Raw genomic sequence first — 21,591 nt, 5'->3', positions numbered from 1 at the left:
CTTTTTAAAAAATTGACGTGCTAGGCAACAGGACACTTTAAACCACTTTAGTTGTGTGAACTTTGATTTCCTGGTATGCATTTTAATCCCTCCCTCAAAAATACTGATGATCTGGAGGCACCCATACACTTAGAATTAAATAAGGCAAAAGGATACCTCTGAGTATATGTTCAGCCCAGGAATTTAACAGGATTGAGCTCCTAGCTTTCTCACATAAAAAATTGCTCCTAGATTCTCACCAAGTTTTCTTCAGCAATCAGAGAGTTGCAGTTATTGTTCAACAGTTAGAAGTCAGAAACGCATCCCAATCTGCAGCAAGAGAGCCTAATCAATTTTATGCTCAGCCTGTCTTAAGCAACCCGTTTTATGCAAGTAAAGGTATGCTTGTATAATATAATTAACATTGTTTCTGTAGGGTGGACAATATGACTGATTTACTGGCATAACTGCTATTTTGTGCCTTTTTTCATTGCAAGAAAGAAGGGGGGGGTTTAGGTATGTCAGTAAATATTTCCACAAAGCAGACCATGTGGTCAGTTTTATGATATGACACCCGAAATGTTTTTCAGAAGAGGAGTTTTGCATGGTTCTTCCTAATTAATTATGATGTTCCGGGTTTTTCTGTTTTTTAAAAAATGCTTTCCTATATTGTATTTGTCTGTGCTGTTGTATTCAGAATTACCTGGACTGGTAGGAGAAACACTTAAAGATATGGCCTCATTAATCTTTTTGAAGATATGCACATAAAACAAGAAAGCTTTCCCAGTCCTACACTTATAGCTAGGAAAAGACTGGAGTGTGCAAAGAAATATATTTGATGTGATTTTATATATATATAATATATATGGTCCTGTGCCCCCCCCAAAAAAGTTACAGAACCTGGGTGTGAATCAGGAATATTTTCCCATGAAAAAGCATGCATTCCATAACTGAGCTATCATTCTTCCAATGGATTGTATTAGGAAGGGTGTGTGTATGTGTGTTTCCTGAGTTTTAGAGGGCTGAACAGCTGCTGGTGGAACTATTTATTTTTCATTCACTTCTTGTGGTTGCCAATTAAACAAATGAAGGTGAGGAAGAAAAGTGAGAAAGGAGGAGTATTTTTAGTACACTTGCCAACAAAAATATCTGCCCTGGCATTTTTAAAATCACCTTATTTGGGATAGAACAGAACAAATGGAATGTGAATGAAGTCAGCATTTAGCGTGAAGCAGATCAGCACCTTTTGCTTGCAGTTTTCAGTTTCTTGCCCAGATTGTGAACAGCCCCATGACCTTGAAGGGCCAAATGATAAGAATATGGATAAGCTGCTTCGTTTGCACATGAATTGTTCCTGAATGTATTCCAAAGAGTTTATCAAGTCTGCCCTTAAGGCCTCCCATAAGGTGGGCTCACATACTATGTTTAATGAGTGCATAGTGCGCCACTCTGCATAAATAGCTGGACTTATAAAGTTACTCACATGTAACACTCAACAAGTGCACGGACAGTGTACACAATATTAACCCATGCAGATCAAAAAGTGTACAGCCCTTCAGTGAGCACACTTCATCAGAACAGGGCTTTTAGAATTATTATGCTAATAATTAATGGAGGAGAGAGCTATTCATGCTACTAGCCACAATGGCTGTGATCCGCCTCCAGAGTGGGAGGCAGAAATGCTACTGAATACCAGTTGCTGAAAACCACAGGAGCGAGGAGTGGTTTCCCATAGGCATCTGGTTGGCCACTGTGAGAACAGGATGCTGGACTAGGTGGGTCATTGGCCTGATCCAGGAAACCGCCTCTTATGTTCTTAATGTTAGGAAGAGCCCATTTGTCTCAATAAGAAGCCATTGTTTCTTCTCTAGGTGACTGGGTTTTACAAGATCCAAAAGGAGAAACAGCACTTTGGGAGTATATTTTAGGCAAATGTCTTACAAAGAATGGGTGGGAAATCTGCACTGTCTCTCCATAGCTGCATCCTCAAGAGCAAGATTTTGTGCCAGCTTCCAGAGAGCAGCGGCGACAACTGTGGACACCAGCAGTGCTCAAAATGCACATGACAGAGACAACAGGCACTTTTGTGGCTGTTGGACATAATGAACCCCAGCTCTGGTTCAATAAATGCACTACAGGATTTAAGCTCGTCAAATCTGTCAAATTTCTGTTTGCAGAGAATTCCAGCAGGTGGCAATAGTACACCACCACATTTTCTGCTCACAGAAACCCATTGGCAGGCAGTACTTTCAGCCTTGTAACTCATGTGACCCCAAGACTGCTGTCAGCCCTGTTAACTTATTTATCAGAGGGCAGCTGATATGAGCTGCTCTAGGCCTGGAGGCTGACAAATGGGTGTGTGCAAGTTCATGCACATCTCTGGGTGAATTCAGGATTAAACTAAACAACTTGGCACAAAGGTTTTCCAGGGAGCCCTTTGAAGAATCTGACCAATATGCTGTCATTCTTTTATCTCCCCCATGTTTATATCCATCCTGACATCTGTTCTTCAGCCAGGACCAATCAGTGCTGCCCACCAGCTTTCACGGCAACCTTTCACTCATCACCATCCATTAAGAAGTGGGCTATCGTGGGTGAAGGCGGTCAGGCAACTGGAAGAGAAGATGCTGAAGCTTTCTTTGACTGTGACACACAGCAAAGCTTCCTCCAGCTGCCACGCTGCCCCAAAATGTCACACAGGGAACAGAGCTTGATGAGATCTGCTTTTATTATTTAGGGGGTGCAAGCAATACTTTGATCCACACCTATACAATGTTTGCTTCCAGAATTTTTCATGGGGGTTCACATTTTCTTATTTTCAAAATCTGCAAGGAAACTAAACTTTTTGATTCAATTCTTTCCCAGAGAGTGCTTCTTGTTTTTAATCCAGCCATTTTAGTGGTTGAACACTAGAATTGTTTATATTGTTTATATTGTTCAGAATTATCAATTATGTTCCTATCTTTTAAATAATGTGAACATCTCTTGAGTCTTCTTGTCATGGAAGTGATTCAGGCCACCCTCTTCAGGCTCATTTGGTGGGTCATTTTATTGAATAATTCATTTCATTTGCTTCATGTGTCAGCCTGTCCATGACACCAACTAAAGAAATGCTGATACAAATGCTGTCTCCCTGAGCCTGTGATATTTGTTGATGTTAACCCCTAGCTAAAAATGTCAGCCAAAGAGCTCCAGAATAAAGAACACGTTTGTGAGATTAAAGGTAAAGGTACCCCTGCCCATATGGGCCAGTCTTGCCAGACTCTACGGTTGTGCGCTCATCTCACTCTATAGGCCGGGAGCCAGCGCTGTCCGCAGACACTTCCGGGTCACGTGGCCAGCGTGACAAGCTGCATCTGGCGAGCCAGCGCAGCACACGGAACGCCGTTTACCTTCCTGCTGGTAAGCGGTCCCTATTTATCTACTTGCACCCGAGGGTGCTTTCGAACTGCTAGGTTGGCAGGCGCTGGGACCGAACGACGGGAGCGCACCCCGCCGCAGGGATTCGAACCCCCGACCATGCGATTGGCAAGTCCTAGGCACTGAGGTTTTACCCACAGCGCCACCCGTGTCTGTGAGATTATCTATGGCTAATTACACACTATCCCTTTAAAGCACATTCAGAGCACCTTTCCCCCCTGAAAGAATTCTGGGTACTGTCGTTTACCCCTCACAGAGTTATAATTCCCAATGACGGTGCCAAGAATTCTTTGAGGTGGAAATGTGTTTCAAACATGCTTTATAGTGTGTACACAGCCATAAGAAAATGGCCTGTTTTGTGTGGCAGAACATTAACAGTTCTTGATTTTAAAATGTCATCTTTGTATTAGATTTAAGTTGCTTCATGCAATTTACATCTCACGAATAAATAAGGAGCAGGTAGTAGGCCTACCTCGGGCTCTTTAGAGAATGACATTTAGGCAATGACTTGAGTGCAGCACCTTTCTGCACACATCCTCAATCCACGTCAGATAGTCAGCACTGTCAGTAGCAGCTGGCAGTGGGCTCGTCCACACGTATTTGTGTCATGCCTCAAAAGTACAGGTTGGAGCCATTTTCCGCTTGACCCATGCTTTTTAGGCAAGGGTCCAAGTGGTTTTTTCCCCTTGCCCTGCTCTTTTCTAAGGGAAAACCCACTCTTTATCAAAAGATCAGAACGAAACGGCAATTTGGGGAAACCCTGAATTGCTGTTTGCTCTGACTGAGCTGTAAAGAGCAGTTTTCCCTGGGGGGAAGCAGTAGGACAAGAGAAAGTATGGATAAGACTACTGTAGTGTCATTGCTATAGCTTACTTAAATGGTGCTGCTCCACAGTTTAAAGCTCCATGTCAGAATGCTCTCCCCCTGCCCTGCCGCTGTCCCCAGGAAAACCCATTCTTTAGAGCAATCAGAAGAAACAGCAATTTGAGTTCGCTGCAGAACTGAAGAGTGGGTTTTCACTGGGGAAGTGCCAGTCAGGGGGAAGAGGGTTCTGACACTGAGCTTTAAACTGTGGGCCTGTGCCTGGAAATATGGCACAAAAGGAAGCCTTGATGAGCTCTCTTCCAGCCCCAACGTAGCCACCGCCCAGCCACATCCCAGTGCTGCCCAGGTGAGCTGCAGAGAAACTAACATCAGCCAGGGGAGTGGCTCTGCCCCACCACACCTGCCACTACTGTTTTTGTGGTGCCACCATGGCTCCCTCAGCCAGACCATTTATTGCCCTCAAGTGTTTGACACAAAGCGAAATGCATAAGTTCTCCTCATTACCTTCATCTCCTTAAAAAGATAAGAAGAGCCCTGCTGGATGAGAAGCAAAGGCCCCTGATTGTGATTTCCAGCAACTGGGATTTACAGGCATGTTGCCTGTTCACCCACATGCCTTCTCCTGGCTCTCTCCAGAGCCTTCCCCTGCAAAGATCTCAGTTGCCATGTGTGGGTCCCACACATACACCCTCAGCACCTTGTTCTCTCAAAAGCAGCAGCCGTAGCAGTCAGTGAGTCAGACTAGGAGGGGACTGTTTGCTTGACCAATTACTCTGTATGCCTGCACTCCCTTGTCTGCTGTAAAGTACATAACATGACACATAACAAATATATCCTGTGACAAGCTGTTCACCCAACGTCAATACAAAGCCCGATACATGACAAGCAAAGAAATGGATAGTAACCAGAGCCATTTGCAGTCTAAATTTCCAACAAAAGTAAAAAGGTATATTTGTTTACACTGTTCCAGAACAGCAGTCGTGTTATTCTGTTGTGGCAAAAACAGAGTCTTGTGGCACCTATAAAGCTAGCACATTTATCATGACAGAAAGTTTCAGGGACCTCAGTCCATTTCATCAGACACACAAATTAATGTTAATAATAATAATAATAATAATAATAATAATTTAGCATTTATTTAAAAAACACATCTGGCTGGGTTTCCCAGTTAACAAAGGGAGCTCATCCCATGGATATAAACTGACTTTTTCTTACTTGGGCTCAACTAATATTTGTTTTTAAAGCGGGTCACCCTTCCTCACTGACATATTTGGGTACTTTGTTATTGGGAATCCATTTTCAAGTACAAAATGTCTGCTAGGAAGCAGCCCTCTGGTACCCATGCAATCTGCCAGCATGTATTTCCGCCCAGAGTCAACACAGCTATGGAAATCCTCCCGGAGGCATAGCGTCAATATCCAAAGTGATAGGCTCAACAAACTAACATAAATCCACATACATAAAAGGCAGCCTTTCTGCCAAAAATACAGAAATAACTATCGAATACAGATCCAGCCAAGATCCATCTGTCAAACCAACTCAGAGATGACAGTCAGCCCAGCACAAACACACCAACAGATGCAACTGACGACTACACAATGAAGATGCATAAATGACAGCACTATTACCATGCAAACACACAGAGAAGTGTATGCCTGTGTAACAACCCAGCCCTCTAGCACTAGCCATCACCCCTTATAATCACAACACAGCAGTCTTTTTCAGCTACTTTAAACTGTATAGAATCAACTAGGGAACCTGAAAACACACACCCTGCCCTTGCCCTTGCCTCCTGCATACCAGTTGTTCCTTGTGCACAAAGGATTGTTGGTTCAAGTTGGGGAAGAGATCTGATACCATCATGCTGACTGAGGGCCACATTCTCTTCTAGGCAACCCTGCAGGGATCACATACCTGCAGTGGGCTGGGTCAGAGGCACTGGCACCAGGTATAGGGAGTGCTGGGGGCTCCAGCTCCCTCAATATTTTGAATCAGGGGGGCCAGGCCCCCCAATATTGAGGGGCATCATCCCCCACCACCACTGGGTGTCCTACCAGAGCCCCAACCCTTTAACCTTTGTCATCTAAAGTATGTGTGAGTTTTAAGAGCCACTCTGTTGCTGCGACTGTGATTTGCTTTAATCGTTTTTTAATATGGTGGGAGACTTTGTGAATATGTGGTGTACATCTTGCTTAAAAGCCTTCAAATGCCGTGTTAACTTGATGTGTGAGACTTCCGCCATCTTCCAACTCCACAATCCTATGCTTCTATGAAACTCTGGACAGATTCACAAAGTCCCCCATCGTACTGGGGGGATTAATATTCTCACTCTGCATTTCTCCAACTAGAAATGTATTCACACATGTGCGATGTGGTGTGGATTTTGCTTAAAAGCTGCATGAATTCCATGTTAAATTGATATGTAAGATTTCAGATATCTCTGGTGTTATATCTAAGTAACTTAATTGAGAGTTCTCAGGTACCACGCATGTGAGAGAACTTTCTATGGGAATCCTAAGACGTCCTGGCTTGTTTGGCTATTTTTGTTTGTCATCATCTGTCTTGGAGCAAGATGTAAAAAGGATGCTAGAAAAATCTGATTTCTTCATACACTTAACATAGGAGTAAGTGCCATCTAATACAGAAGGACTTAACATCCATAGGATTATGTTGCACGGTTGCTCTCTTGCTGCAGAACATTGCTCAGTTCAGCTATTGCGGTTTACATAGGCATCTGGCCAGGAACAGAATGCCAGGCTGTCCCAGCAGGGCTCTATGTACATGATTATGATTAATAGAAAACAATGTATTGATTGATTATATCCCACCTTTTATCCAAGAAGCTCAAGGTGACACGTTTTCTTCATAGCAATTTTGCTGAGAGGCAGTGCCTGGACCAAGGTCACACAGTGAGCCACTTCATGGCCAAGTGTACATGGGATAGGATTGCTTCCAGAATGCTCTTACAGAGAAGATCATCTAAATCAGTGTTTTTCAACCTTTTTTGGGCAAAGGCACACTTGTTTCATGAAAAAAATCACAAGGCACACCACCATTAGAAAATGTTTAATATTTTTTTCTTTAATGGCAAACAAAAACGTTGCGGACCGTTCTCTGCTCAGCGGGGATCGATCCGCTGATCCCCGCTGAGCCGGTGGATGACAGCTCCGTCCCCACACTGTGTGCGGAGAGGGAGATGTCAGAGCCCTGCTGCTCTCTATGGGGAATCGGATGAGAGTGGACCGCCTGTCCGCTCTCATCCGATCCCATCCGATCTGATCCCCACCCAGGAAAATAGGGTGGACACAGTCCGGCGCCTGCCTAGTGGGCGAAAATTTGACTTTTTTATTTAAAAAAATCTTTCGAATTTTCCATTTTCCCCACGGCACACCAGGCAACATCTCGTGGCACACTAGTGTGCCGCGGAACAGTGGTTGAAAAACACTGATCTAAATGAAGTGACATTTGTTTAGAGGCACGCCATAATAGCCACGATAACAACAAATTGCTCACATTGTGATGTTCCTTTATTATATCACAGGTTTGCTAGAGCAGCACTGCTTACGTGTCCACTGCTCTTTGCCAGGGAGGAGGATGGGGAGAAAACCAGAGCAAGTTGGCCTTGCTCACGCAACGTCTGGGACTGCCAAGCAACCCCTCCAAGTCTACAGTCCACCAACTACTACTGGTCCCACCACACTGGCCAATATTATCCTCTGCAAAGTTGCAGAGGTGTCTTGCAGGGGAGAAGCAGGGCGGGCTTAAGACGCACCCTGCCTACCACTCTTCCTCCTGAAAGCCCTCTTCCTCCTGGTTGCGTATCTTCTGTGCCAGGTGGAGGAAAGCAGCTGGGAAAGCAGTAAATACAGAAGGGGTAGAGCATCACCATAAACACACTGCTTCTCCCCTGAGCAACAAAAGATCCCTCGCATTGCCATTTTCAGTTGAGAAATAGCAACCAGGGTTCAGAGGCCGGTGCTTGCTATCTATCACCGACATTTACCCTATGGGGTAAATAATATGGCCTGATTCTATCAGGTTTCTCTTCTCCTCTGTTGTGTGAAAGCTGGATCCAAGGTTGCCTTACCTCATTCTACCTCCCTCAGTCTCCGCTGTCTCCTCTTCCCCCAATTGTGTCATTCTTGATCTTTCCAATTCATTTCCTGTTCGCCCCAGAAGTTTCTGCTTAAATAGACCCTGGGGCTTCCTCGGCTTTTCGCTGATGCCAGCAGTCTCATTTTCTCCAGGCTGTCACAAAACTGCTGGTCCATGAAGGATAATGACAGGTACATCTTAGAGAAAGAAAAGCGGGGGGCGGGGTGGTGAACAAATATAGAGAAGACGGGAAGCTATAATGGTAGGGCAGAGGAAACTATGCTAACATCGTATTTTAAAAGTGTGATAATACAGTTGCAATTCTAGCAAATGAAAGGACAGCATATTGTTAGTTATTTAATTTTTTTCTTGTATTTTTACTGCCAGGTAAGGCCCAGGACAGAAGCACTTACAAGTTTTTCGACCTCAGGTGTCAACATAACTTGACTGGCCTTGGATTCTGTGTATCTTTTTTTTAAAAAAGTATGATATATCATGTTATGAGTTTGGGAGAGGGGATGTAGGAATTCAGGGGTTAGAAGGAGACCCTTCTAACCCCTGAATTCTTCTAATCCCTGGATCCAGGAAGTGTTAAAATATAAGCCATGCTAGCTTCCTGGTGAGGCGATCACCTGGGTGATGGGCCATTAAGAGGAACAAAGGAAAGGGGATCAGCGTGAGACAGCAAATAGGTGGAGAGCCCCCCCCCAACTCGTGAATAGTTAGAAGGAAAAAGCCAGAGTTTAAAGTTTGGAGTGAGCAGCAAACTGGGAACCAAGAGAGATTGCTCTGATTTCTGTTCGAGTCCAGGGCCCTGTATGGGTGTTAATGCTGTGAACCCCTCCATCATAGGCTCAGGATACACAGTAGATATGTGTGAACAAACCATATATCCTAAAGACACCACAGTCTTCACTATGCCTCATTCCAAGGGAAACGTGAACCCTGAGTATCTCCCACCACTCAGAGATTAGGGTGACATGCAACAATATTTTTATTCTTTTCAACAAAACAAAACAGATCATTGTTGTCACACAACAATGGTACAGAGGTACACGTTCATTATCTTAGTCCTGATCTATTGCCGAAGTTGGCATAGCAGGTCACACACTATTTGAAAAGAGCTCTCTCTTTTAAGTTGTGTGTATTTCTCTCTCTCTCTCTCTCTCTCTCTCTCTCTCTCTCACACACACACACACACACACACACACACACACGTGGCTATCAGAGCTGGAACTTGCATAGGTTCCATTTGCTGTTGTGCCTCATTTGCTGTTGTGCAGAAAAATATATTGAAGAGGCCTTGCAGGAGGATGTAGGCCATCTAGTCTCTAGACTCAGGGCTGAGAGCCTATTTTTGGAGATTTGTGCAGTGCTAAGTTAAACCCTGGCTGTAGCTTTACAGGCTACAAATCTCACTGGTAGCCAGACAACTGGCAAATACCATCAAGAACACTCTATTATGTCCTTCCCTCGACCTGGTGCCCTACAGATATTTTAGACTTCAACAGGAGTGGAGGAATCTCTTTGTGGACTACAACTCCCATCATCCCTGACCGTTGGCTAGGCCTGACAGGAACAGGAGCCCTACAGCATCTGAAGGGCTACAGGTTCCCCATCAATGGACTGCAAATTCCATCAACTCCAGGCAGCAAAGGCAATGTTTAGGGAAGATGGGAATTGTAGTCTAATGACATCTGGAGGGCACCAGGTTGGGAAAGACTGCTCTCTGACATTTGGCAGGCTTTGTTCTCCTGAGTCATACCTGGTGAGGTTTCTAAAGTAGCACAGGCAGAAATGCTGTGCTTCTGAGGAAGGAAATGAGGCAATATTTACCCACCGCTGTGCCTTTGTGAAGTTTAGATGGCAAAGGATAGATCTGCATTTGTGAAGTCCGTTTCAGGTGGGAGGTCCCTTTGGAGCCTATTGGGATCTTGAAATAAAACCAATTAATATCTACCCAAGGGAGAGCTCCATACACAAAAGGAAAAGAGCAACCTCTCTCCTGGGGTTTTTACACCATCTGTCTTCCCACCAGATGCCAGCAAGAGGCAATGGGGAAAACAGACATGAAACGTCCCCCTAATAGGTGCCAAACCCCCACAGGGAAAGGAGGGAAAATAACTCCACACACACATGTGGAGAGTGTTAAATAACTAATCAAAAGCTCTGTGAAGTGGCCACAGGCCACAAAGGGAAAGCTAATATGGCTTCTGGGCAGGATGTCTGGTGCCTCAAGGTTGTTGGCGAAGAGAAGAGTTGGTCTCCAACTTAAAAGCCATCATCTGTAGGAAGAGGCAAGGAATTGCCTTCTGACCTTAGATTTATGCCCCCCTTTCTGTAGACACTCAGCTCAGTCCCCCACCCACTCCAAAGAATTATGGGAACTGTAGTTTCCTATGGGTGCTTGGAATTATAGCTCTGTGATCCTTTGAGGGGAAAATGTTCTTTAAATGCACAGTGTGTTCGCAGTCTAAGAATCCGAGTCAGCAATGAGAAGCTGCTTCCCTGGCATATCTTGTTTATTCCCAGTCTTTTCCCCCGCTCTCAATTTCCGTGTCTCTGTGTGTCCCTGTTTGCCTCCTCGTTTTCTGCCCCTGTCTGTCTCCTAGATCTCCAGCCGCCCCCGTCTGCCTGATTCTGCTTTCCCACTCCCTCCAGGATACGTGGCCCCCCCCATCTCTGGGATTCCATGGGTGCGCTTTTTATTCCATCCTCTGTTGCTTCATCCTTCTTCTTCTCTCCCCCCACCCCCATCAGCTCAGTGGGGTCTGCAGCCAGCTCTCCTGTTGCTCAGAGATGAGGAGGCAGTTGCTAAGAGACAGTGAAACGTCAGTACCTGGCCCTCAAGGGGGAAAAAGAGGGGGGGTGTCGGGAGAGGGAGAAGGAGGGAAGAGGAGGTGGGGAAAGACCTGGCTGAAATCAGAGAGAGAGAGAGCGTGCAACAGTAGCTGCAATTCAATGAGAAGACTGTCAGAATCTCTGTCTTTTGGAGGTGCAGATGAAAGGAAGGATGAAAGGATGAAAGGAAGCAAGAAGCACAGTTGAATGGGAAGGAACCAGCACAGGAGTCCGCAGCACCAGAGCTGAGCTGAGCTCCAACCAAAAAACAGCCACCCTCTGCTCAGAGTAAGTATCTCCTTTGAACAAAATAAAATTGATGATGTGACGGGGGAGAAATGAAGAGGGGGTGCCTGTGTGCTGTGCGTCTGTGGGAAAACTAAGGCTTGGGTACTCCCTGCCTTGTGTGAGCAGGGTGTGTCCAGCGGGTGAGGATGAAGGGTGCATTTGACAATGGGGTGTCATGGAGAAGAGGCGATGGGTGGAAAGAGGACATGGCAAGGATGAGTGGGGAGAGGGCAAATAGGATGTGCGCTCTGCAGGGCATCCAGGTCGTTCTTGCTGGAGGAGGAGGAGACAACAGAAAACAGAGACGGAGAGAGGGGAGAATGGCAGTGGAGAAGGAAGAAAGCTTTGGAAGGAGAGGGGTGTGGGAAGAGAGAGGCAAGAATGGAAGTGTGGTCCAAGTTAGGGAAGAGCCTCTAGGAAGTCATGTGCAGAGACTCAGGGATGAAGGAGAGGGATGGTGAGGGATGCAGGGAAATCTGAAACGCAGGCCTAGTTCTTCCAACAGTATAAAATTCAAGTGGTGTGTTTGTGTGGAGGCCCAAAGCTCCTCCGCAGCTAATGGTGGAGGAAGGAGCTATGAGTTGCCTCTCAGCAGACCTCTGTGGATGAAAGGGTGGTGCCCTGCAGCTGAGCCTCGACTAGGAAAAGAGAATGTGGGTCATCTTGACTGCGGGACAATGACCGGTTTGTGTGAAATCCAGAGGGGAGCAAAAGTAGGTATTAGTTGCAGAGATGAGATTTGTAAGGACTTCCCCAAAGTTGAATCTAGTATTTTAATCTGATCGCTTTGGCTTTTTTTTTTTTTAACATGAATTTACTCCTTTGCCAAATAAGCCATGCCAAAGCTCTCCCCCACCGCTTTTCTTCTCTGCACAAAAGTCTATGGCTGCAACATCAGAAACGCACAGAGGAGGAAGCTGTGTGGAGTCCCCAGAAATATGTCAGATCAGAAATGAGGGGCTGCTGTTGCGGCTTGTGAAAAATGCATGGTTGCTGATACTGTAAAGCGAGGTGAAGGAAGAGGTGAAATGTAGTGAAGGCAACCACAAGAAGTATATGAAAGGGGTGGGGAACTGTGGTTCTAGCAGCATCAGGGGGAAGCATGCAAGCTGATCAATACCATGGTTTCTGTGCCTTTGATCCTCATTGTGTTTTCATTGGCAGGTTGCACAGTCAGAGTCTTGTTGCCACCTGCTGAGAAAGAAGACCAGGCTTAAAGGACAGCATCACAACCTCTTGCCCTTGGCCTTTGGGATCCTGTAGCCATTGTCACACATGGCTTCCACATCAGCACTTCAAAGTCAGAGACACCATGAATCTGTGCAGCTATGGGATTCTGTGGCTCTTTGGTAGTTCCAAACTGGGCGATGACGGCCAACCTTCTATCCAGAGAAGAGAAACCACAGACTCCTAAGTGGCTAGTGTCCAGCCATTGTTCCTCCTCACCTTTCCTAGAGGGCCCCGCCTACACCAGGACAGCAGCACATGGGAAATTAAGCAAGGGGAGCCATTGAACCCTGCAAAAGTCACATTTTGTTTATAAATGCTCCTGTTAAAAGACACCTCAGTGACTCCAGAAGAAGACCATTTCAATGTTCGACAAGTGGAGTCACTGGAAACAACATTTATGGGCCTGATTATATATTTTTTCTGGAGTGAAAGAAAACTTCTCTGAGAGGCCTATGTCTCCAGCTAACACAAGGTAAAAAAAAAAAAGGAACACATTGTCTCTTAATTCAAGCTCAAGATATGTAATGCTCAACAAACATGGGTAAAAACCACCAGCTTTATTTACACAGATTATCTCCATAGACCAAGGTGGTCACATGTGCATGTATGCAGGTAAATGTATTTCTTTCCTCTTCTTCATCCTCTTACAGTAAAAAGTTTTTTTGGCAGCTAAATAAAACTACCAGAAATCATCTGCTTCTGGCCTATTTACAGCCCCTTTTTTGGCACATTGTTCTCCCATAGGTGCCTCAAGAGCAGGACAAATAGGAGTTCAATGTCCTCCCTTCCTCCCAGTCAGAATGTAGCAGGCTTTCTGTATTGGTGGCTCCCATTTGCTGGGCTGCATCCCTGCCCACTGCTCTCCCCATCCTGATTGGCCTTCCCTCTGCCATGTAGCCTCTAGCTTGTCAAAATGAATGCCCACTGTGTCCAGCTGGGAGGAGAGCAGCTTGCACCCCACTGCTGCCCTGCCATGATACTGAGCCCTTTCCTTGTGGCAGCGGTGGTGGTCTTTGCCAGTGCCGTCACCGGCTGCCCAGTCCTGTGCACATGTCGCAGCCAGGTTGTGGATTGCAGTGGGCTTCGGCTCTTTTCGGTGCCACCAGACCTTCCGTTGGACACCAGGAACCTGAGCCTGGCTCACAACCGCATCGCTACCATTCCTCCCGGATACCTGACCTGCTATTCCGAGCTGAGGGTGTTGGACTTGCGGAACAACTCCCTGGTTGAGTTGCCCGCTGGACTCTTTTTGGCATCCAAGCGCCTCTCCCACTTGGACTTGAGCTACAACAACTTGACTCACCTGGTGGCTGACATGTTCCAAGAGGCCTACAACCTGGTGCACATTGACTTGAGCCACAATCCCTGGCTGAGGAAGGTGCACCCCCAGGCTTTCCGAGGCTTGGTCCAACTGCGTGACCTTGATCTCAGCTATGGGGGCCTGTCTTTCCTCAGCCTTGAAGTCCTGGAGGGTCTCACAGGCCTGGTGACTCTTCAGATTGGAGGCAATCCCTGGGTGTGTGGTTGCACCATGGAGCCACTGCTGAAGTGGTTGAGAAATAGGATCCAGCGATGCATGTCAGGTAGGTGAAATTACACGGCAGTCCAGTTGTTAGCTTCACCTTGGGGATTTCTGTCATTCTGTTCCCTATTACACAACACATTGTGAACTTCTGGGTAAAATGTTGGGTCTCTGTCTCAGCTTGAAATAAAAGCAGCAGTTCTCTCAGAGAGGCTAAGAAGGGCATTTTTGGATCACGGGATTTCAACCCTGTGCCTTGACTGAGTAAGGCATTCTGCATTTCCCTACCCTGCCATGCTAGGAAACAGTTTGTTTTACACAGTTTCCTAGGGATTATAAACCACACAATGCAAAAAAAAAGTTTAGAGACAGTTGTAAGTTTCCCCAACCATGCAGCATTTGCGTGTGGTGAATTCATTAGATTTTGGTACTTTGCTGCATCTGTAGTTGCAGTTAGCGAAAACTGCTATACAGAAATTCAAATAAAGTACTTGGTTAACTAAACAGGTCACTGCTCTCTTCCAAATCGCCTGTTAAAGTTACTAATCAGAATTGCTCTGCTAGAAATATTAGGCAGAGCAGGGAGGTGCTCTCCTTCTGCTAGAATATGAGTCAGGGTAAGAACATCTGGCCACTTCAGGGCTGAGCAGAAATTGCCTTTGAAACAGACAAGGCTTGTTCACACTTTGGCTTGTCCCATACCTAGAATGCATGAGTCCAAATGGTTTTCCACTAGAACCACCCTTTCTAGGCATAGTCTGAGCAGTTTCCCCCTTGCCCCTCTCCTTTCCCAGGGAAAACCTGCTCTTTGGCTTTAAATCAGAACCAACAACAGTCCATGGAAAACCCCTTTGCTCCAACTGAGCATTAAAGAGCACCATGGGAAGAGCAAGAGGAAGTGTGGATAAGCCTTGACTGAAGGAAGCAGGGTTTTCCTTTCTCCTACTCTTTTCTGACTGTCTGGGTGATAGCTTTGTAACAAGTGGCATCAAAGTACTGTCACAGTGTCAGGACAGTGTAAGTGTGGATTATAAACATAGTCACTGGTCAGCACTCTGAGGGGACAAGGGATTCCCTAGTTTCGCCGCTCAGGACTTTGGGACATGGAAGCTGGAAAAGAGCCCCCCTGGACCTTGCATACATGCAGAGTCCTGGGGTTTGGGGTAGTTACTCAGGGGAGTCTCCCACAACACCTAATGGCATCGCCAGATGGAGTAGAGGCAGGCAGAAAATGCTGGGAAGCTCTGCCTCAGCCAGTTCCCATTGCCGTCTCCTTCTGTTAATGTTAATAGTTTGGGGCCTAGTTTATCCACACACATCTGCCTCACTTTTTTATTATTTATGGGACAAAGGTGGGGCAAAGAAGCAAGTGCAGCATGGTGGCTGCTAAAAAGTCCTGTGGCAGCTCTAACTGCACACACAAAAAGGCCTGAACCTCATCACACACAACCCGACTCTTCATATCCACTGGTTTCCAAGAGCACAGTGAGGATCACCTCCCCATGTGGCTAGAGGCAACAGCCAACTGGCCCTCTGTGAGGTTAGATACAGGGTGGATAAAAATCAATATTTTTTTTAAAAAAATCAGGTTTTTTAAATTTAAATCGGATTTTTAAAAAATTTTAAATCACATTTATTTCTTTTTTAAATTTGATTTTTAAAATAAAATGTTTTTTGGAGGAAAAATCTTTCTGAAGATAGGTTTCTACTCAGTCTAAGCCTTTTTTAAAAAAAAGCTTAATCACATCAGTTAACAAACATGGATGCATATGCTATAATGTTATTGTTTTAGCTAAATAAATTGTTTAAGTTGGTATTAAAGAAATGATTATTTTTCTCCTTCTGATAAAGTACAGCAGAAAAGTTGTCCAAATATAAACAGTTAACATATTAAACCTCACAATAATTTCATAATTATCAGTCTGTGTATTTCTAAGAGTATAACCAAATCAGGAATTTTTGATATAACTGTAAAAACTACTCTGAAAAATTATTATTCCAAAAATGAAACCTTCATCTGGTTGTAAATATTAAGATTATACCAGCAAGAATGAGTCTTTCTGTAAAAAAAAAAAATGATTTAAATCAAGTCTTACTGACTCGTGATTTAAATCGTGATTTAAATTGATTTGATTTAAATCAAATCCACCCTGGTTAGATCCATTGCACAGAGAGTTTTTAAGGAGCAAGGAGACAGATGAATGAGCCCTTTGGTACCTGGAGGTTGGCAGTGGCAATGCTCACTTCACCATATAATTGGAGGCCACTGACAACCAGATTTCCACACAATGATGCCACCATGTGTGGAGCTGCCTAGTGACCGCCACCATGCTGCAAATGGCCTTTCAGAAGCACACCGAGGCTTTCTGCTCATTAAAGCCGAGATTTTGTCAGAGCTAGATGGGAATGAGATGTGCTGTACAAGCTGCCCTTGTGACGTGTCATCACGCTGCTCTGCTCTCCCTGTGTCCTTGTTGTGACAGATCCCCAGCTCGCATTGGGAATCATAAATCAGCATCCTCTATTGATTTTTTTTCTCCCCTCCCTGACATTAGTCCTTTCCTGACCTTCTTGCTTATCTCACGAGCTGCAAGCGAGGGGACCTGGAGACAGGAAATCCTGCCCTTGTGGAGCCAGAAGAAGGCAGTCCTGCTTTAGCAATCATTTTCGTCTCCTTGGAGCATCAATTCTATTTACATTTCCCAGCCATCTCTGTGATTGATGCATAGCAGACAATGACAGAGAAGGATGCCATCCATCTCCAGCTTTGGCAGTGATGCACGGGGTGGCTGTTGGTTTTCTGATTTGGTGCCCTCATCCAATTTATGTGCAGTGATGTCTTCTTAGCAAACACAAGCAAGGAGGAAGATTATCTGTCTCGTGCACCTTCTTATAGTTTCTTAAGATGGCAAGTCTAAACTTCCCAGTGAGTTTTCACTAGTGCTTAACATTCAGGTAGTGGTTACCCTCTGCAAAGCTCGGTTCCACTAGTCCAAACTGACTCTTTACTGCTGAATCAGAGCAAACGTCAGTTGGCTTTTTCAAGGATTGACAAATTGCCTGCAGACAGCAAAGGCGCAGGCAGACAGATGGAGCCTGAGAAAGTTCTGACAAAGTACCTTCTTGGGCCGCACCTATCTGCACCTTTGAGGAAGCCCCACACCACTTCAGCTAGTGTGAGCTGGAGTGGTATTGGGGGGTGGTAGACTTCCTGTCCCCCAGCTGAGCAGTTCAGTGAAGCCTCTCTGCCCCTCTGACTCTCCTGAGCAGAGTGGTATGGAGGCTTGCTCAGTAGAGCTGGGCAATATATCTCGGTTTCCCTAAGGTGGGGAGGAAGAAGCAGCTGGGAAACATTCCAGACATTGTGATATATCATTATATTTCAGTACAGTCATACCTTGGATCTCAAACGCCTTGGCTCCCTAACAAATCGGGCCCCGGACGATGGAAACTCAGAAGTGAGTGTTCCAGTTTTTGAATGTTCTTTAGGAAGCCAAATGTCCGACAGGGCTTCCATGGCTTCTGATTGGCTGCAGGAGCTTCCTGCAGCCAATCAGAAGCCATGCTTTGGTTTCCAAACATTTTGGAAGTCAAATGGACTTCCGGAACAGATTCTGTTTGACTTTCAAGGAATGGCTGTATTTAAATGCTGAAAACCTGATATCGCCCAGCCCTACTCCCCACCAGATATACACATGTAGGACTAATCTACGCTGATGAGTTATAATGTTATAAATGTGTTATAAAATGTGACACCAGGCGGCGCGGTACAACAGTCAATGGAAAATTGCATTGAGAGCTATATAACGTTTTTTCCTAGTGTTTTTTTAGATCAGTGTAGATCCAGTCGTAGTCTCCCTGAACAAAGAAACATTGTATATCAGAGAGAATATCAGTGTGCAGTCCTTCTCCCTAGCATTCTAGTTGTCTATGAGCAAGGAGGATTTTGGTTTGGTTTTGCTTTTTCTTGATGGGGGGGGGGCATTCAGAAATGAGACACACACACCTCTCCCGTCTGGCATGTTATAAGCCATGGGGAAAAAACTTCACGGCGTGATTCTACTGCAGGTGTAAATTGGTTTTCTTGCAGCAGCTTTCTCCAACCTGGTGCTCTCTGAAAGTTTTGGATTATGGTTTCCTAGCATCCTCAACCAGAACAGAGGTCACTAAGATGCAGAAGGCTGTCTTATAGTCTGTGTTACAAATTAGAATGAGATGTGGGTAGAGATCATAGACTGGTGATGGGGTAGAAGAAAGCAAATTGAAGAATGGTTAAGGTGAGCCCAGTTGTTATTTCTTGAAAGCATCTACCTAATTTAATCTGGTGTGTGATACAATCCCTAATAGTTATGTTCTACTTCCCCTGTCAGGGGCAATGATGCTTCTGAATACCAGTTAATAATAATAATAATAATAAGCATCAATAATAAGGGGGGGCTGGGAGTATCTTCAGGGGTAGAGAGGAAGAGGCACTTGCACACATATGGGGTGGAATAGCAAACAACACTGAAACTGGGGTATTAAAAAGAGACTAAAGTAGCTGTTTGTATATGTCAGGGGGTAATGTGAATTGAGAGGTTACTGTGCATAACAACCACTCATTGTGCACATTTACCAGACCTCATGGAAAATGTGCATTTCATCTCTCCATGAATGGATAGTTGTACACATTTCCTGGTCAATGTACATAATCTCCTGCAGGTCTTGGAGAGTGTTGACTGAATTTTGCACAATCTCTGGCTGTTGTTGTTGTTACTCTCATTGTGCATAATCTCCCAACAGACCTTGGGGATAGCTGTGTTTTGATTTACCTATTGTTTCAGGAATTCCACACTGAATTCATCCTGCATCCCTAATTACAGTTAGAAGTCTGGGTGTTCATAGAACATACCTTGTCATGAAAACGTTTGAGAATTTATTGCCACCTGCCTCTTGGTTCTTAAGAGCCATTGGTAGAGCATCTGCTTTGCATTCTTTGCACGTAGGACTATGATTGTGCCCTGCCTCACAAAACCCTGGAGAGCTGTTGCCTGTCAGTTTTGACATCATGGAACTAGATGGGACAAAGATCTAATTTCCTATCTTCCTGTAGGCAGCTTCCTATAATTTCTGATGAGACCAGAGAGGCATGGGTTGGGAAAGGAGGAGAAATGGCCCTCTTCTCTGGGTGTTGCTCTGTGTTTGTGGGTGCTGGCATGACCTTCTTGGTTCTTGTTGCAGATACTGAGTTGGCGGAGTGCCGGGAGCCACCCGAAGTGGAAGGAGCCCCTTTGTTTTCACTGACGGAGGAGAGCTTCAAGGCCTGCCACCTGACCTTGACACTGGATGACTATCTCTTCATTGCCTTTGTGGGCTTTGTCGTCTCCATTGCTTCTGTGGCCACCAATTTCCTGCTGGGCATCACTGCCAATTGCTGCCACCGCTGGAGCAAGGCGAGTGAGGATGAGGAGATGTAGCCACACGGCCTGCTCCTTCCTGCTGCTCCTGCACCACCCACTGCCAGGGGGGAGCCAAGGGCTATCAAGTTCAGGGAAAGCGAAGTGACTTGTCTTTTCCCTGGTGTGCCATTTCCTTGGGCCTACCCCCCCAACCACCAACCCCTGTACAAGAGCAGCAGACTGCCGCTCACCAATCTTTCTGAGGGCTCATTCAGACTTCCTTTCATGCTGTGCTTCTAGGCACAATCCGCACTTGAAAGAGCTGTGTCCAAGTGCTCCCGCCACTGAAAACCCGCTCTGAACCAGAGCAAATGGCAATCTGCGGAAAATCTGTATTGCCAATTCAGGCAACCAACCAACCGGGTTCTCCAGCCTGTGCTTGAAGAGCAGGTTTTCAGAGAGGGGGGGGAGAGTGCTTAGACATAGCACTCTAAGGTGCAGACCTCTGTCTAGAAAGCACAGGGTGAAAGGTAAGTGGGACTGAGCCCTTACTAGGTACAGGGGATGGGGCCAGCCAGGGTAGGGAGATTGAAGCGTGCCTTGTACAATCCTCTTCGCACTGGAAACCGCCAGCAAGCCATGTCCTGGAAAACGACCGAAAGACATTGATAGACACTCAAACCATTCGCCATCCTTTGCTTTCCTCATCTCTCATGCCTTGTTGCACCTTTCTCAGTCAATGCCTTGAATGCACGGCTGTAGCATAAACACACTTTTGCACACGCACATCACACTGACTGGCCTGGAAAAATCAAAGGTTTCCTCTTTGGAGGTCTGAAGCGCTCTGTTTCTCGAACTATCCCATCCCATCATTTCATACATTCTTTCCCAAGCATGAAAGAACTGTGTTTTTAAAACCATTTTTAACAAGTCCCAGTGGCCCAGTCTCTCAATCTATTCTTATTTGGAGCAGTGCCATCAAGCTCCCCAAGCAGATTTTGGAGACCCCCCAGAATATGGGGGCCAGAGAACCCACCTCAGATAAAACTACTTTCCAGTCCAACTGCTAATCATTTAGCATAGATGGTGCTACGATTTATACAAGTGTCTCCTCCTTTTGTGACTGGCTCCTTGAAAGCTGTACAGTATATGGCTTTTGGTTTAGGTAGCCTTTCGTGGAGTCCTTCACCTGAGAAGAATCTCCCTCTATAGGTGGCCCACAGAGAATCACTAAGGAGGGAAAACCTTAAAACAAGTTCCCTTGCCAGTAGTGTTTAGCTCAAAGGGGAGGAGACAGTGCACAGTCTAGCCAAGTTGGTCTGAAGTGTACATGGCTGAGGTTAGACCGAAGCTATAGACCGGAGCCGATGATATTGGCAGTCTCCCTTTGAAATTAACCATGAATGGAAAAAATATAGGCTACAAAGGGGAAACCCAAAGCTGCCAATGCTAAAACTTTTCTGGAGAAAGATGTTTTTAATGGGGATAACGTGGTAAGATCTTGCCCAAGGAGTGAAGGGCTGCCTTGTTTTTTGAAACATGTAGGGATATGATATATTATGGTTTGCAAATCCTCCCTAGTATCTGCAGAACTGTTTTAGACTAATTTGACGAGGGTGCCAAACATTCCTGGTTGCAGATTCCTATTACCCCAGAAGGAATGAGTGTTCAAGCACTTTAAGGGTGCTTCCAACTTGTTTCTTGAACATTTGTCCTTCCTAATTTGTTTGCAGGGAGATTAGATGCCGCTGGCGATTTATTAATTCTGATTTGTTCGCAGGGAGGTTAGACAACGTTGTAACAAAGCAAATGTTACATGCACCAGTGCACTTTCCTGTCACTTATTGGGGGGGGGGGAATCCAGTCGACTAGAATTGTGCAACCTGAATTTGCCAGTATGTGATTGAATCCCACCCTAAAATAGCAGCCTGTTTGTCCCTGGTTTGAGAGTTGTTGTTTTGTTGTTGCACTCAAAGCTCGGGCAGCAGGTGGTGCTACAAGTCAGGGCTGAAA

The 21,591-nt window shown here is 45.5% G+C and overlaps 1 protein-coding gene across 1 annotated transcript; it reads left to right on the top strand.

Annotated features, from left to right (window-relative positions):
* Nucleotides 1-11,053: 11,053 nt before the first annotated feature.
* Nucleotides 11,054-20,641, top strand: LRRC55 (leucine rich repeat containing 55). The gene is made up of 3 exons (XM_081903340.1): nucleotides 11,054-11,448; nucleotides 12,613-14,261; nucleotides 19,421-20,641. The coding sequence occupies exons 2-3, from the start codon at nucleotides 13,592-13,594 to the stop codon at nucleotides 19,654-19,656; spliced, it is 906 nt and encodes a 301-aa protein (XP_081759466.1). The 5' UTR covers nucleotides 11,054-11,448; nucleotides 12,613-13,591; the 3' UTR covers nucleotides 19,657-20,641.
* The last annotated feature ends 950 nt before the right edge of the window (nucleotides 20,642-21,591 follow it).

The sequence above is a fragment of the Podarcis melisellensis genome (assembly GCF_964234715.1).
Source record: "Podarcis melisellensis genome assembly, chromosome: 1".
In the NCBI taxonomy this organism is placed as follows: Eukaryota; Metazoa; Chordata; class Lepidosauria; order Squamata; family Lacertidae; genus Podarcis; species Podarcis melisellensis.
The sequence above is the reverse complement of the archived record's forward strand: the minus strand, read 5'-3'. Positions and strand labels throughout refer to the sequence as shown.